The sequence below is a fragment of the Varroa jacobsoni genome, unplaced genomic scaffold (genome assembly GCF_002532875.2).
Source record: "Varroa jacobsoni isolate VJ856 unplaced genomic scaffold, vjacob_1.0 contig00753, whole genome shotgun sequence".
Classification (NCBI taxonomy): domain Eukaryota; kingdom Metazoa; phylum Arthropoda; class Arachnida; order Mesostigmata; family Varroidae; genus Varroa; species Varroa jacobsoni.
Window position 1 is genome coordinate 104,955 of NW_019214520.1, and position 18,253 is coordinate 123,207.

The 18,253-nt window shown below is 38.4% G+C and overlaps 1 protein-coding gene across 2 annotated transcripts; it reads left to right on the plus strand.

Annotated features, from left to right (window-relative positions):
* Positions 1-2,098: 2,098 nt before the first annotated feature.
* Positions 2,099-17,877, plus strand: LOC111271554 (Fanconi anemia group J protein). Of its 2 annotated transcripts, none has more exons than XM_022852439.2 (16): positions 2,099-2,160; positions 2,861-2,936; positions 3,146-3,388; positions 3,858-4,062; positions 4,361-4,583; positions 8,857-9,123; positions 9,419-9,622; positions 9,965-10,253; positions 10,650-10,861; positions 11,295-11,458; positions 11,593-11,722; positions 12,348-12,445; positions 12,810-12,998; positions 13,527-13,802; positions 14,338-14,531; positions 16,411-17,877. In XM_022852439.2, the coding sequence occupies exons 2-16, from the start codon at positions 2,862-2,864 to the stop codon at positions 16,630-16,632; spliced, it is 2,991 nt and encodes a 996-aa protein (XP_022708174.1). In that variant the 5' UTR covers positions 2,099-2,160; position 2,861; the 3' UTR covers positions 16,633-17,877. The 2 variants fall into 2 exon arrangements, with proteins under 2 accessions (XP_022708174.1, XP_022708173.1); XM_022852438.1 differs by lacking the exon at positions 2,099-2,160 and adding an exon at positions 2,174-2,298.
* Positions 17,878-18,253: the final 376 nt, after the last annotated feature.

Below are 18,253 nucleotides of genomic sequence, written 5' to 3' on the forward strand. Positions count from 1 at the left end.
CTATTATGCTCGTGTTATTGGCGAAAGCATGAGAAGACAAAGTGCAAGGTATTTGATTGCCTGCAACCAAAAGAAAGCTGGTGTATACCACGAAGTAACTATCATCGGGATATTCGGAAGCCTAGAGGAGCGTAGAAAGGGAGGGCGTTACAGCAATAAGTCGATAGGTGATAAATTCACTTTTAGATCCTTCACTTTTATAAATGAAAATTATTAGAACGAACCTAAAACTGATATGTGAAATAGTTACTTTTGAAATTCAGGGATCGAATATGATTGTCATTGGTAAAGCCAGAAAAGTATAAGCTTTTGTTGGCCTTCTCTTTTGTACGGTACAGAAATAAAAGTGTCCTTGAATTGCTTGCATTGACCGAATACGCGAGTGGTGAAAAAGGAACTGCCAGCATGGAAAAACGAGAATTAGCAGCCAGAAACAGGGCTTATACTAATTGCATTTGAGACCCGATTTGCAAAACAGCCATGTCGATATGGTGGGGAACGAAATCAATACTTTCGACCTTGAGCTTGGGGGCTGTAAGTTGAGAGATCAGGGTCTCGTCGAGGGCCCTAAACTTTTTTAAACTGGATACAAAAGTGTTTTCCCTCGTCCTCGATAATAGGTCGATACGAATTAAGTACTTGGTTGCAGGAGCGATTTTTAGCCCGGTTCTGTTTTGATTAGCTTTTAACAGCCTCAGTAGAGGTCTTTACGGCAACACTCTTTCACGTTCCTAAAAACAAACGATAATTTTTAACTAGTTTCTTTTTTACCCGACACAGGCACAGATTATATTGCGACGCTCAAGCCATCTAGTATTAACAAGCAGCTTGAATGGCACTCTCGGAGAGGTTCGGCTTATCTGCCATCCACCCCCATACATAACCTCAGATAATCATACCCAAATTATCCCTAACCGGTTATCATGCTCCTCCAGCTTATCTACAGCAGCAAACTACTACTCTAACTAATCAGTTGATGTTACTTTCTTTTGACGCAAACGATGTTATTGGTCCAGCATACGCGCTCGCCTTGTCTTCTTTCCTATCGATTATAAGTGGGTCCAAGTGATCACAATAATAAATACTTTTCGTGTTTGCTTCGAAAGGATTATCGGGCGAACGTAATTGACGCTGAGTAGTGGCCAACTGCGTGATGTTACGTTACACTGATTTATCCATGATTTCTTGGTCAAAGCGTTATGCAATCTTAATGACAGGTACTAAATATCAGTCGTGGTTTGTTTTTCTGATATAAAAGGAGTTAGGAACAGAAAATAGGCTGAAACTTCGAAAGGCTCTGCTAAGCCAGCCGCAATGTTAGGAAAGAACTCAAGTCGGTCGTCAGCCCCCTAACCTATCCAAGCAGACTGCATATATGTATATATACATTTAAAAGTCTAAATAGAGACTATTTTCAGCTGGCCGCATGCTGCTTCACGAACGCATGTATCCGAGGCCAGTACTACTGAGTTCGATACGAGGAAGATGTAAACAAGCCTTTAGCCATGGTGGAAAAATGTTTTGGCAATGGAATTTGAGCGAGAATCAATTCACAAACACTGAACACTCATCGAAATAATAATATTTTTTTTAAACCTAAAATTCTGAGGAAGGTTTTCATGAGACAAAGTTTAAACTCATTTATAGGGTTTACGTTCAAAGAGTCAACATGTTGCAAAAGGACACTTATAATAGCCCTGAAGTTTCAACTCCAAAATTAGCGGTTGTTTTGGAGATGAGAATATGTACCGTACATTGGGTCGCCCGTATGGGCTTCGACAGTTAATCTTTTTGCGTCTTATTGTTTTTCTAAAATTTTTTGACCTTTTAAATTTTTATTTTTCCGAAATTTCCCATCGGTTATTAGCACACAGTTTCATTTCCTGTGTGTCACGTTCGTACCGCGCGTGTCAGAACGGCACCCTAATAAGTACACACTTTTTTAATATGATTTCAAGAATAATTGTTATTAAAGGAATATTTTTATTATTATTAATTGTTAAATGTAATATTAGCTATCCTGATTAGCGGCGGCTCTTGAAGCGAAACGGTGCGCACTGGTGGCGCCATTACTCCCGTCATGCGTTTATTTGTTGGACAGAAATGACAACATTGATCACCGTGCTCGGTGAAAGGGCGTCAGCTCAAATGAAAATACGAGTATGTATTCGAATATACATCTTATAGTGTTTGTTAATGGTTACAGAGGAGTGTGCTTAACTACTCCTCAACGGTTGCAAAATGACAACATCTGTACTTTGTGGCAGAGGCAGCAGTGTTGAAACGAGTGTTTCCAATGTGTGTATTATAGTATAGCAGTTCCCTTTTTTTAATTGCAGTTTTAGTCGACAAGGTGTCGCAAAATGGGTTATACGCTCGATTCAAAGAACCCATCAACCTGCACATCGTATACTGCACTAAATTTCGTGTACAAAAGAGGAATAATAATAATAAATAGATGATCTCTCGACACGGCAAGACATCACAGTTTAGTGTCACCTCGTATCCCTATGCACGTTCTAATTTAAATCAGAGGAGATTAGCTCTATTTATTTTAAATGGCGGATTGCACAAAAAACAAGTCACACGTTTTAATAGATTATTATTTTCGGTACCAAGGCAGGAAGACCTTGATTTCTGAAGATTAAATCGTGACTTTTGGTTTAGGGAATTTTTCGACGAATTAAGCAAGATAGGTAACTAGCATTTCTCTTTCAGAAGGATCGCAGATTTCAAAGAACACCTTCTTGGACATATTACAGTTAGCGAATGTCCCCCCCCATATATATATATATATATCTTTGGTATGTTAGCTAAATAAGAAGAGTAATTTTTTCTTGCTATTATCATTGATTTTCAGCATGAAGCAGTATACACATCCACTGGCGGGTATAAGGGTTCGATTCCCCTACGAGCACCCTTATCCTCAACAACGGGTACAACGGAACACGTTTTTTGCTTTTTCAATCTTAGTTAAATATAACATACTATTGTTACTAAAAAAATACTACTGTTCGTCAAATAACTTACTTTACTACTATAAACGATCACTATTTGATACCTAAGCCAAACTTTTGCGCTTTTTATAGATTAATATATATATATAAAAGATAGGAGATAAAACGGTTTGTATATACAAATGTAGGTGATCATGTGTCGGCTAATAACAGCATTGAAGCAGCATAAAAATTGTCTGATCGAATGTCCGACTGGGACGGGCAAGACCCTTTCACTTTTGTGTGGGGCGTTGAGTTTTGTTGAGGAGCAGAAACGCCTTCGGGAAGAGGCGGCGAAGAAACTATGTTCGTCGTCGAGCCTAACGTCAGCTGCGCATGATCACTCTGCTCTTCACATGGGATACACACCAACTTCTAACGAGGATGTAGCGGTGAGCAAAGCTGACACTTATTAAATATCATTTTCAGGCAGAACAGTTTATCAACAATGGAAATTGCAATATTATTCTCTAATTAAATTATCTCCGGGAAGCCCGCAACACAAGCGCCTCAAAGGTTGATTAAAAAGAAAGCAAACACATGCTTTAAGTCAAGTCAGTCAAAATGTATTTTGCTACTGGAACAACGAATGCACTATTGCCAACCTCAATCTAAAAAGGCGACTCGGATCTATTTTAGCCTAGAAGAATTAATACAACCTTTATCTATTTCTCATATAAGAAGGGTAGATTTCCTCGACTCTGAAGCGGAGCGGACTATTTTGCTTTTTCGTATTCATGTATGGACAGTGGACATATAAAACTTAAATACCTGAAAACACCCCAGTCAAACATCGAAACAATGCCTACTTCGTTTTAATTGAAAAATCTTTATCCCGCTATCGATTCTATAAACATAAAGGGAACTGTGTTGGACATGTACGAAGATTTAGAGAAACAAGATGAGGTACGTGGAATAGTGAAAATTCATGCGCCATCAAGCAGAAAATCGCTTCTCAATGACTCTTCAAAAGTCACTGGTGTCCTGAAAGCCAAGTTGAAGGGTTTAGCAATCGAGGATAAGAGAAATGCGGATCAGCTTCCTAAAGTGCCGAAAATATTTTATGGTAAGGTTAGGCATATTATATACACTTGTGCTCTCTTTACTGTGTTGCATAGACGACATTTACGTTTAGTTTAATGTATTTATCTAAAATTATTTAGATATTCTTAATACAAAATTATTAGTATTAGTAATACTAAATTACTTAAACTCGTTTATTTCCTTCTACCGTTGATGAGTAGAATGAGACACATTAACCGCCTTTGCCATAATAGTTAGCTAATTGCCCATTTATAGCATATGCTTTGTAAGTACGTAAGAAGTTTCCTAGTTCGAATTAACATAAGTTATCGCTGCACCAGGTACTCGAACGCATCGGCAGGTGAGTCAAGTGGTGGCCGAATTTAACCGGACAGACTACGGAAAAATGCGCATGACAATATTGGGCAGTCGAGACCGAATGTGTATCAATAAGAAAATACTCCGAAGGGGCCATGGAGAATCTGGTGAAGTCAGCGTTAACGAGGAATGCCGAGCTCTTATGAAGCTTGCCCGCCAGGATCAAGGGTGTATCTTTTACTCACAGTAAGTTTCTACTTATCGAATCAAGAAGACGACAGATATTACGACATAGGGCAAAAAATGCAATAATACAAAGTCCTCTATTTTTGCCATGACGTTTGAAAACAGTAATGCACGAGCGTTTAGCAACATCAGAGCGGCCATCAGCATCGTCTGCGTGTGTTTAAAACAGACGCCGTTGGAAACCTTCAGGTGGTGCTCGTATATTATTTTTCTATTCCCTATTTTAATTTTCTAGCTACTAAAAATTCTCGCTAACGAGTTTTGTCTGGCCGAAACCAGGCCCTTAGCATGGACGAATTGTACTGTTTTTTTTTTACGGTCGGCATAATTTTCTTTGGCTAAACAGCGCAGAAGTTAGCATCGACTGGACCAGTCCCTTGGATTCTGACAAATGACGCGCCGCTCCAACTAAATCCGGCAGATCAGTGCCGAGGATACTTGCAAGCGAGTCGCAACGCTTGGAATGTCTATCCGCTTTTGTCATAACGCCGAGACGCCGCTTCTTGAAAGACGCCGTCGTCACCCGTATTACCGGGCTGCAAGGAAGGCATGGGGAGTTGCATAATAAATGTCCAAACCTCCCTTATTGCTTGTCTGGGCACCTTCTGAGCATCGGCTCTATCGCAATCACCCAATGATTAACGTTCGGACTACCTCAGCCAATTCGTCCTCCTCCAATTTTCACCCCACAACAGAAATCAAGCACTGACCCAAGTTTTATTGACTGAGACCGCCTTCACATTTCACGAAACACACCGACTTCTGACACGTCTGACGATAACCGCCGAGCACTACCTGATCGCGATAATAGAACCATGGATTCAAAGGTAAGGCACAAGGTGGACAAATAACTGTTAGCTCATCCAGATGCACAACCGACTAAGACCCGTATGACGCTTGCTTAATCTCTGTTCAACTGGCCGTCCAACGAAATAGGAGCCGAAACGATTTTTCGCCTATAACTGTCGGTTCGACAAGCAAGTTGTGCCGTCAGCGTAAAGTCCCATCTTCAGAAGGTACATTACAAAATCATGTAAGATTTAATGGTATTAATTTGTTTGTACGCGGTAACCGAATCAATTTCGTGCTACTTAAAGACAACGCGTTTTTTCAGATGACATCGTTTGCCGTAGATAGGGTAGCTGGATCTTTCCGAGGATACATACAAGAGTTCCATAATTATAGAGATGGCCCTTCAGGATGAGATTTATCCACTAACGTCAGCACATGACGAGCCATATCATTTCTTCAAATCTTTTTCCTAGAATGCTCGTCGTCATGAGAAAAACTGACTCTAAGTAACCGGGTCAGGATGGTCGTACATAATTTGTGCTCGAATCCCACTGCATCCAAAAATATTTACGGGAAAATTCAGACACGAGATAACGCTGCTTCGACAAGTCATTCTCATCTTTTCTAGAATACGCTGATGTACTGCTTAGCCGCCGCCAATTTCTGATACAACTTTGCACCACAAGGAATAAAGCCAAATTATATAGAAAAATTTAATTTGTTTCAAAGAGAAAACCCTTTAATCAAAACATGGCGAGCTCTACGTTGTTCTTAGCCTTATTTACGAGTTCGCAAATATCTGTTAGGGACAAGACCACCACAAGAAACGATGTGATTTACAGCTTTTTGTGATTCTATATATATGTACGTCGGACACCTGGCCTTGCCAACATGCAGTTACATGATGCCCAAGAAAAAGTGACAACTTTCATCTACGTGCATCACCCCGGCAGTTGGTAACGCATGCTTCAACTGCCCGCACAACTGTGTTTCTTCATTGATAAATTACCGTTGCAAATTTCTGACTAAAATGTTGTTGTGTTTCCTTTACTGTTTTCGAAACTGACTCGCAGGACACCTGCTACGCTTTACCGCATCGCTTTTACTTTGGCACCTGGTTACGGATATGGTGCTTCCAGAATATGACCACTCTTGCGTAAAAGATCAAAGACTCACTAAACCAACAATTCTCTCAACGTTTTCCGTATACAATATTTCTTACTTCAGATCATAAGACGAAACTTGCCTTCCGTTGAGGAGTCCTCAAGGGATGACTTTAAATGGTTCAACGTTGTTGTGTGAAAAACTAAAGTTTGGTATCTAGCAATATTACAGCCTAATAACTATCCGTTATTCCTATTATATATATATCTTTAATAGTGAAATAGGCTATACATCTACTATTTACTCAAGTAAATCGGTCCAACTCGAATCCCCGTAGGGTCTTTTCGTGTGACGTGCAATGTTTGTTTGGTTGTCCTTTAGGAGAAAACACATAGCAAGTAACTTTTCTTCATTTGAAAACAACACTGTACCACCACTTACAAATACTAGGCCGGCCGCCGACATAATCCGCGCAGATATATACGTCTGTATATTTCGCTAAAAATTATGGTGCGTGCATGAGTACTTTCATCTTAATTTGCAAAGATAAATATGCTCGATGTGTGTTGCGTCAACAATCACGTTGAACTATATTATGGAAGAAGGTATTCGGTTATATAGTCGGCAGGGTGCTGTTCGATGTTACCATATATATATACATATACAGGCGCACGGGCCGTAGTCCGGTTGGCGCTCTTTGTGGCTGTCTCTTTATGTGCCTATCTGATCCAAATCTATCCTTTAAAGTGCTTGGACTTAGCTGATCTTTTTGCGGGTCATTAAAGCTGCGCGTAAAATTAAACTGATTGAATGAATGCTTTTTTTGCATCCCGTAAATTGTAATAATTATTTAAGTAACTTGTTCATTTGTGCCCCTTTTAGGTATTTTTTTACAGTCCCTTATATATGCCTGTGAGGAAGTTATGTGGGCTGAGATAGTCTACATCTGGGTGGAATTTTTGTCGTAAAGATCCTTTTACTGATTAGATAATTACTAAACGGTTACGTGGAGGTCTATAGGAGCGGGAAAGTCTTTCTTGGCATTAGTCTCGCTCAGCTAAATCAAAATAATACACGTGTGCCTCTATCCAAATTTCAATTATTAATTTGAAAATGCATGCCCCGAAGTGCAAAAATTTAACATAGTGTTCAATGTGAGGGTAAATTTCTTGACTTTCGATTGATAGATTTCGACAAGTTGAATAAAAATGCAATCTGTTTCCTTATATGTGTTTTAGTGTGAGAATGGTCAAAGGTATATTGAGGGCTTAATTTCGCTTGCTTAAATTACAGTGAAAATGCGTTTTGAGCAACTTTTGAACGTTTTTTTAAGCGAATTTTTGATGAGTGTCATTTTTTTGAAAATATTCTTTAAAAAATTTCCTGAAACTAGCACTACAATAACAAACATATATAATTCTGTGCAATTTTCTATTTTGTCAACAAGGATTCTTAACACTAATGAACAAATTTCGAGAAATTAAGTGAAAATGCATTTTATCCTCCTAACGCGAGTGTGGCAGCTTATTCGTCTGTGCGACGAGAGAAATCTTTTGCATAGAAATCCATGTGAAAGGACTATTTCTTGGTACCAATCGAAGGCTCTTGATGAATTGAATTTATGCATTGTGAATGTTCTTATACCTAAATTAAAGCTTTCATATCGAAAATGCCGATCAGAAGATGAAATCTTGACATGATATTCTCTGTAGAAGGGATACTTTTTGTTATTAATCGATAGGTTTCGATGAGTTGAATAAAAAATGCTAGATTTCTTTATATCTAAAATGGATATTTCGGTGGGGAAAAGGCGAGAAATCCGACTGATTGTTACGGTTCACGTATGTAGCAATAGGATAAAATCCAACTTCCAACATGGTCTGGTACGCAGCTGCGTTAAGTCAATCTCATTGACTTTTATACGTTTAGACATTCGTATACCAATGAGCGCAAGTAAAAACTGGTCATGAATCTGGTTTGACAAAGATAATGCCTGTGAAACAACAGATATCAGTAGGTATTTATATTTTCTTTGATCAGTAAGTATTACCATTGGCTAGAAATCGATATAATGTATTGGAGCATTTGAATGTAACTATTGACGGTGGTTACTGATGTGAAGTGGCGTCATGCTTTGGAGTAGTATAATATTTTAAGAGCATTCATTTTGACGCTTATAAAACACAAAAATTGTGTACTGATTTGGATTTTGGAGTCTCATTAATACATGTCATTTCAAATAAACATAGTTCAAAGTTATTACAAGATATTTAACTTGATATGTGTTTACTGCACTCTTTATAAAATGTTTTGAAATTATTACAACCCTTTGTCTGATTTTTCCTTCGTTTTGCATCTGTGTGACTTAATTTTTTAGACTTCAGAAGGTTCCACGCTCCGTATACCCAACGCTGTTCGGTCAGGGCCTTGGCGACCCATGGGATATTGAGGATCTAAAGGGAGTAGGCCAAGAGCGTACTCTCTGTCCATATTACTGGTCTGTTCAACTGGCAGAGACGGCAGACATCACTTTTTGCCCGTACAATTACATTCTTGACCCCACAGTGCGAAAGGCTGTGCAGATCAATCTAAGTGGGAACATCGTTATCCTCGATGAGGCTCACAATATAGAAGACATTTGTAGGTGTGTGAATATTTTGCATCTTTTTAAGAGTCAATAATGTGATATACATTTTCGTGTGCGGGTTGAAATTTAAAATCAGTATATCTATAATAGACAAAAATGCTTGTTTCAAAGTGGGTACCGACTTCGGGTAAAATACCTGCACGGTAAACAAATTATTTGAGGTGCAGAAGATCCTAAAATGATCAGGTAATTGAACCACTTAGCAAATTGACTAATAGAGTATTAGCGCCGCAGTATTTTACTTTTCTTTAGATTCAAATATTTGTTTCGATCTGTGATACGCTATTTGCAGAGACTCAATGGAGTTGGAACTTAACCTCTCAGATGTTTTATATATAGAAGAGTTCATAGAAACGGCACTGAGGAACGGTAAAGAGTCACGTGCCATGGCACAAGTACTTCCTACTGTGGGGGCGCTTAAACATGTTTTGCTTAACGAAAGCGCAGCGGCCACGTTAACAAAGCCTCAAGTATTCGATCATGAAAAGCTGTGCGGGTATGTGCTTATAGAAATCGCTTAGAATGTGCCTAATTTTGTAGTAGTTGCGTTAGCGTTCTGAAGTAGTAAGGCGTTTAGTCATGCCATGCAAATGTTTTAGGAACTTTTATTATTTCAAAGATAATGCACCTCATGCGCTCTGTTGAGTTGTATCTCACTTTTGGTACGTAAAAGACGTCACACGTAGCATTTGTCGTTAGTGAAGTCTAGTTCTTTGAAAATATAATGCAAGTCTAATGATTGCTTTGAAGCTAGTCGTTGGAGACATTGAACTAGTGTATTTCTGTCGCATATTGCCTACACAATATATATTCGATCAATGTTTAATCTATGTTTTAGAACGCTCGAGATTGCCCAAGTTGGTCCGATGACGTGGTCACGGACCAAAAAAATCGTTGAAGAACTTTTGAACGCGGATGACGATATCTCGTCTCCAGCCACTGATAGTGGTAAGACTTCGGAGGGAATACAAGATCTTGACGCAAGATGTAAAAGCGTTTTTGGAGCTCTCGCAAATACGCTTGAGCATCTTTACAAGATGGATATGAAGTACACGTCATGTTTTCGAGCGGCTGTTTTAAAAAAAATCCCCAAAGACAAACATAAAGAACTGAGTGGCAAGCCTGAGGTGAGTCGATATCTACACAGACTGGCCTTGCTTTATAACAATACAATTTTCTGTGTAACATTGCTAGATTTCAGCGATCTTCAGCCTGAGGCGATTCATGTTCATAATTTGGAAAATAGTGTAATACTCTTTATAGTAATGTTATTGCGTATTCGAAAGCTACCGGTTAGTATGCGTCAAAAATCAGTACAGAACGATGATCCTAAAGAGCTTCGCATAGCGACCCTTATGACAAAGGTGCAGATGGGCAGTAGACAAAGGAAACAAATTATATATATATATATATATATATATATATATATATAAATATTTGAACCAAGATATTTCTTACCGGGTAAAAAAGTGACGATAATTGTCATTATAACATTAGTTTTTTCAATTAACATTTACTACCAGGTGACCTTGAACATCTACTGCCTTAATTCGGCTGTAGGTTTGGTAGACATCAAAGACACGCTGCACTCGCTCGTGATTGCGTCTGGAACCCTAAGCCCTATGAAGTCGATTCAATGTGAACTTGATGTGCCATTCCCAATAAGTATTTCGTTAAATCACGTTGTTGCTGAGGGCCAAATATTTGCATGTGTCTCCACCCGAGGGCCGGAAAGGTATGCCAAATGATACTAGAATTGTGTCACTTGCCATTTTGGTATAAAAGCGGACAAAAGCTTTAGAATTTCTGATGGTGCATAATTTTATATGAACAGGAGTTAACTTATGGTAGAAACTATATCAGAATTGTAGACACAATTTAAAAATCTGTGTTGATCATGATATTGCCGTACTAATTGGTCTTGACTAAGATGGTGCAATGGCGAAAAAGACGAGCTTAACGTTTCATTTGGTCGTTATCAATATAATTAGCATTAATGTGTGAGCTTGATTTGTCCATTTTATAACTGGTTATAGTCCTGGTTATATATAACTGGTTATATATAGATATAAAGCAATTTTTGTCCAAACAACCTCAAGTCAATATCTTTTGTCTTTTTTTGACCGGCCGCGTATCACTTTGTATTTGTATTTCACTCTTCCATTTAGGGTGGAGCTAAAGTGTGATTACAAAAATAGCATGGGCTTCACTTTGCAAGACGACCTAGGACGAGCTCTGGTGCAAATTTGTTCAAGAATACCGAATGGAGTACTGTGTTTTTTTCCCTCATACAGTACAATGAAAAGAATGTGCGAGCGGTGGCAAATCACAGGTAAACAATTAATTATTGATTGCTCTTGGTGTTAATGTCACATTCTTAAAACGAAATTTGAATTCCTTGTGATTAGATCCGTCTATGGCTACGTTTATACCTCGTATTTGTCTTGGCGTAAACTCTTTCTTCAGGCACATGGTCCAAGATGGAGCAGCTAAAGCGAGTATTCGTTGAGGGTCAGTCTAAACTGCCTGAAATGATGCGAGAATATTATGAGGAATCGCTCACCCCGCAAGGCGCTTTGCTCATGGCCGTTTGCAGGTAAGATCGGAAGCATTTTTTACTTGCTTTAAGTAGGCAGCCGTAATCGGCATTAGTTTCTTTCCTTAGCGGGGAAAGTTTTGTATTTTCTTGAAGATAACGTAAAGATCACACAGGTGCTTAGCCTTCGACGATGTCTGATTTCCAACCGTGCATTGCGAAAATAATAAGAACATTGGTAGTGGATTGCTCATATCCAAATGTTTCTAAGTTCGGTACCTATTAAGAAGCACTTCACTCATGATGATTGTATATTGAAAGTAATGATTGACTGGTTCTCGCTTTAGCTGGCAGGGAGGGTGACAAATAAATAGGTGTTGTAATGAATAGTCTTTACTTAGATTCCCAAAAAGACTTTCTTCCTTCTATTTCGATTGCTATTGAACGACTTGGGTTGCATAGCGGCAGCTGTGGATCGTAGTAAGTAAGTTTGTTTTTCTAAAATATAGCACGTAGTAGATATTACACTGAACTGTCGGGTGTTCAGCGTGAGAGCCGACCACCGAAGCAGGATTAGATTTTCTAGTACGAATGTATATGGCCGGAACATTTGTATTATTGTCAAATATTTAATATGCCCCCTAACCTGCTTAGCTTTTATCGACTGGCTATGACTATATTTCAGGGGCGGTGTTAGCGAAGGTGAGGATTTTCCCGATAAATTTGCACGAGCTGTTGTGATTATTGGTCTGCCGTTTCCAAACATTAAAGATATTACCATTAGTAAGTTCCAGAGTTACTTTACTTCCAATTTCAGTCTATTTGATGAAAATATAACTGTAGACTGATCAATGGAGCGGTGAATATTTATTGATGTTTAACATCCATTGTTTTATTCGATAGACAATAAATTTGGATTAACAAATGTAGCAAGCATATTGACTGCTTTTGGCCTGTTTACGTTATTAGCATACGTCGGAGAATTACTATAGAGAAGCGAATTGAGCCTTAAATTTTTGTTAGTGCCATATCTATGTTTGTGGAAATATACGTTTTTATGAATTTTTAGTAATACCTAGGAAAAAATTTGCATTCACACATGGCATTTTCTTATTAACAACATGATTTGTTTAAATGTTTGCTGTAGAGGATAAGATGGCGTTTAACGATCGTCGTCACCGGCAGGGCGAAGATGTCATGACGGGGCAGGATTGGTATAGCGCTCAAGCATTTCGTGCCCTTAATCAAGCGTTGGGCCGGTGCATCCGGCATTCGAACGACTGGGGCGCAATTATTCTACTGGATAGCCGCGTTTCATACAATGCGCGATATAAAGGTATTTCATGCCATATTGGCATATACTTAGATTTTTTGTTATCCATTGATTTACTTTAATATTGATGGTTGTAACCTCATTATCTAAAATGTATATATATATTTTTTGACAATCAGAAACGTCTTCGATCAACTCTTTAGGGTAGTCTTAGTTTTTCTATTATTTCAGTGACAACTCATTTCCACGTCCAAAAATATAAAAAAAACTGTTCTGAGTAGTCATTGATGATGATGGCTTGTAACGTGCGCCTGTGCTAAACAGCATGTCAGAAGAAGCTATTGCGTCGAGACGACAGCTTTGCGATTAATATAATAGTGGCCACTAAGAGTCAAAAGCTTACGTAAGCGAATATATCCTTAAAGTCGTTTATACCTTCCGATTTTTATTTTCATTATCCGGTTACGACCTGTAATGCAACAATTGCGTTTCCATAAGCATGATTTCTAGGTGGTGGCTTTAATGAACAAGAGGTCACGCGATATAAAGAATCAAAAGGCACAACCTGGTTTTGTATAATTTACCTTACAGATATGCTCTGTCGTTGGGTTCGAGATCGTATTGTAGAGGTGAATGATTTCAATGCCTTGGACAATCGTCTCGGCGAATTCGTTCTAGAACGTAGGGTAGAAAATGAAATGGGCGACACGAGTCATTCAAGGAATTTAGAGAGCAGTTGCACAGAACGGGAACTAACGAAGCTGCAAAGCGGATTAGGATTAAGTAGGTCGAAGAATGTTTGTTTATCTGACTTGAATAGCAGCTCAAGCGGCAGCGAAACGCCTCCTAAGCAAACGTATAAAATGTGTAAGTACATTGATTTTGTTGTTAAAATGTGCTCCATCACCTTTCGTACGATGAAAATTGAAATGTTTAAAGCTGTAGAATTTATTTTTGGACGCAATGTTCGTTAGTGATATAGTTTGTAACTTTCGTTGTGTAACCAATATTATATGTAGGCGTTATCCAATATTGTTATATACCTATAATTTCCACGATGTTTATCATATGAAGAAGTACATATTTATAGCAGAATATATGAAATCCATTGTGCCTGTCGAGTTTTTAATTTACCAGGCTTTCACACCTACAAAGCACATTAATGCAGATTTTATCAAATAAATGTGTGCAGCATAGATATGTACGTATCCACCTGAAATGCTCGTGCGTACGTACCGAGTTATACCAAGTGATTTTCGTAGATTTTGATCGAATTGACACACAGTACGTTGTTACGGGTAGAGTTCTTTTGGCAGTCGAAAAAATGCTGCTAATGCCACTAGAATCAAAAAGCCATGTTGTCAATCTATCTAACTCACTTGTGGTTATGGTTCAATTTCAGTTCCGATTTTTCAATTGAAAAGAAAAAGGCGTTCGTGCGAGAGCTCGGCTACAGATCGTCGCGCTGTTGGCGAAACATCGGCGTGCTCCAATCGAGATTTCGAAATTCTAGAAATCAACTCCCAGATTAGAAGTGGGCCCTTCGAAGTTGCTCGGTTGAATGACTCAAAAATGCCACGACTGAGTATCACTTCGGTAAGGTTTCTTCATGGATACTATTTTTTCTCCCGCTTACTGAGTGTACAGTTCGAAGTAATATATGTACTAGGATATGTGTTAAGGATAAGCAGGAAGGATTGATTTTATAAGCATACGTAACGCATGTCATTTACATATTGAGGAAAGTTCATTTTAAGTTAATTGTATGGCAGGTTTGTTAATTTTGTTTGCCTGATTTATGGCCTTACCAATATCGAATACGGACACGATAAGCCGGCTCGTTTTCTTGAACAATCGTTGTTCGTAACTAGCAGAATCTATTTGAAGTTACAGTTGCTGCGAGTGCTTTGTTTGAAATCGTGAGGGAATTTTGAGAGACGTAAAATAATGTTTTGCTAAATAATATTTGAGCACATCTCATACCTGTTTGCTGGCCTTGCAATCAAAGATATTAAATATTATAAGATAACAAGTAACCGATGGCTCTCTTTACGGCAACTCTCTTCTACTATGAAGTCGGTATTAGGGAAACTGTTCTGTTCCTGCAGATCAAAGCTTTTCTCACCGTAGACAATACCTATTGCTAACTACGGCTATTGCTAGGAGGGAAGAAGCATTATTTTTACGAAATCAGAAGCTACATCGCTTATACTGGCTACCAAGCGAAGGAATCGATAACTGCAACTTGGAAAATCATGGAACATTTTGAACAGTGACTAATCGGTTATCACCGTTCCTTAGAACTTATATAGTTGTGCTTTACGTTGACGTATCCCTTCGCGTATGTTGAATTCACTTCAACTAATTAAAGTTATCTTTTTTCTTGAGAGCTAATGAGAAAAAAGGTCACCCAGAGACCGCTTTTTACAGCTTGCAATAGTCGCCTTGTTATGGTAAAAGCTATACTTTCAGTCGAGTCCTTATGCTTCATGCGGTGCCCAGAAATAGTTTCAGTACGCTACTTTAGTACTTACGATTGTACCATGGTTTGCCTAAGTGGAAACTCTTTCTGGATACTTTTTCGATTATTCGCCTTTTCACTTTGCATTGCTCTTGTTTTTCGTCCAAGCTAGGTTCTTTGCTTTGTACATTATCCTCGCTGAAACCCGGACATCCCCGTCAATTCTGCTGTAATCGTTATCCGTGCCTAAACTGGTTTTTGCCTCGTTTGGCTTCCCATTTTCATTCTCCTGTTTCTTCTGGCACTCAGATAATCGCGGCCGAATTTACGTTGTAATTCTTCCATGGCTAGACCCCCCTATTTGTTAGAGTACTGGGCATATCTTAACTACAATGGGTATCTTCTTAGCCAGGTCTCTCGCCAGTAATCGGGTTTTTTGTGCGCGGTATGTTAAGGACTTCATGCCTTTCTTTTGACACTACTCCTTCGTACATGTATTTCTAGAGGGCTCCAGGTTTCTCTGCAACGGCGTACAGCTTCGCTGTCTTCTCCAGTAGAGCTCCGACACTCATATTCTGCCACAGTTCAATTAAAAATATGTGTTACCCTGGTGGTAATTTAATGAAATCACAATGATTTTCTAATGCAGACAGTGGTTTAGTGAGTTACAAGGTGAAGCTCGCAATAGTATGTACACTATAAATAACTGAAATTAGTTTTATTATCACTTATGAATATTTAAGTAACGATCACATAAGATCAAAAAAAATGTTGTTATCAGATTATAGCATATCGAAATATAGAGCAGCATAAAATATATTCGATGCGAATACTCTTTTCGGGATATCATAATGACTCGTACGTTTACAAGCATCGAGTTACTAGCACGTTACCAATTAGACATTCTCTAGCTATAATGTATTATCTCGATGTCTTGTACAACCAGAGTGTGCATCTAACTGCAAAAAATCTTAGATTGAAATGTTACTGACAGTAGTTGAGATGGTCTTGCAGATTGTCATCGAAGATTCACCCGCGAAATATCCCGTCTCGGCAGCTTCATCAGCAAGTGGGTCCATAACATCCAAGACAAGTAATGAGAGTGAGGTCGATAATGATGATGACGTTTATATTACACAAAGGCATTCAAGAACAAATGAAGCAACAAAGATGCGTATTGCAACCCAGAACGATGGCGTGGATGATGAAAATTCCTCTGATCTATTCTCCGACTAATACTGTTGAACCTAACTAGAATTTACATGAACATGTGGGACCTTCCAGTCAAATAAAAGAAAATAGGTTTCTAAAATTCTTTTTCATCGATTACCATCGTTTGCAGTGTAAAGCGCTTTTTGGCAAATCATTGCGTTGTATAGGATGAAGATGCATCTTTGTTGACATTTTCAGACCATACTCAAAATGTGTTTGTCTGTCCCTGTGAACTTATTTGCGATTCCGTCAAACACGTTCACCGGGCACCACGCGCGAGTGGTGAATAAATTCTGTGTTTATGAACGACATTTTTTTTTATCTGATGTACTTGAACTTGGGTAACAATGATCTTTGGCTTAAACGGCCAAGTCCCTGGTCGGAAGGGACTAGGGATTATTGCTGGAAGTCCGATCAGCGACAAATAGTACACAGCCTGTGTGAATTGTTTTTTCAGTATTAATCATTTTGAGATAAACTATTCCTTCTGTCTAACACTGAGGGAATAGAAATTTATATCGGTAGTAATATATGAGTGGCTTGAGCAGTTCACCTTCTACTACAATGCAAATAATGAGTCGCCGATCGGAATCACTTTTTTGCTATCGTGTCCTAGTAGAATCTGTATCGGTTAGATTCATACACAGAAGTGAGGATATCCAGTGTGCAAAGGGTTATATATAACCAACATGGATGTCAAGAGCTGCAGCATTACCGTAAACATGCCAGTTGCAACAGGTGAGCGGAAGAGTCGTGACGAAATATAGCGCTCTAGTCTTAGAATGCAGCACAGGCTATGGCGGGCCAAATGTAGAACTGGAAAATTGGGGTGGTTTTTGGGATTTTCTACAAAGTTTGAATGGTCTCGGGTTCGACATGGAAGCGGACACTTTTATTTAGCACAATAATCTTAGAGGTCCTACAATAGTAATTCCTAAATGTATTATGTTAAATTTCGATATCTTTATAGGAATTAATGTAATTAAAGCATTACGAAATAATGCTTTATAACATTTGTCTTGATCAAATTTCTTTTTGTATAAAGTGTAATAGCGCGATGTTTACAGCTTTAATTAACAAAAATAATTTCATAAACCCTTACTCATATGTAATATATGTATATAGTATTTTCTATATTTAAATTTTAGAGAGCTTTTGGTATTGTACTAACTGCTTAAGGGTAACCAATGTTCTACCGCCAGAAATGACCATGTACATATAGTAGACAACTTAATAAAAACATTTGAGTAAATTGTTTGCGTACTTTCACTCACGCATTTTTACTCCTGCCTATCTAGTCGAACCCGCAAATGTGTGCCCTTTAAAATGGGCATGGTCATGTCCTGTTTTAAGCACGAATATTCATTTACTTAGAAATTTGAGGTTAGAACTCGCCTGAAACACTTTTAGGCTTGTTAAAAGCTTTAAATCTGAGAATATCGTTCAACAGTTGTTTTGTATTTTTAATGCGGTCGTCAGGAACAATCTACAATATTTATAGCGTAAAATACGATGACCTACAGGAACGTTCCCTTTTGTAAGTAAAATTTTCAACAAGCTCAGTAATTTCAGCCCACAGATATGCATTCGTACAAAGACTCTCTGTTGCCCACTGCTATACAAATGAAAGAAATTGATGTCATAT

Bases quoted from the DNA above. Each gene is read 5' to 3' on its own strand.
- LOC111271554 (XM_022852439.2), top strand. From the start codon at position 2,862: ATGAAGCAGTATACACATCCACTGGCGGGTATAAGGGTTCGATTCCCC. The intron at 4,063-4,360 runs GTAAGGTTAGGC...TCGCTGCACCAG, and splicing joins AGTGCCGAAAATATTTTATG to GTACTCGAACGCATCGGCAG. The intron at 10,254-10,649 runs GTGAGTCGATAT...ATTTACTACCAG, and splicing joins AACTGAGTGGCAAGCCTGAG to GTGACCTTGAACATCTACTG.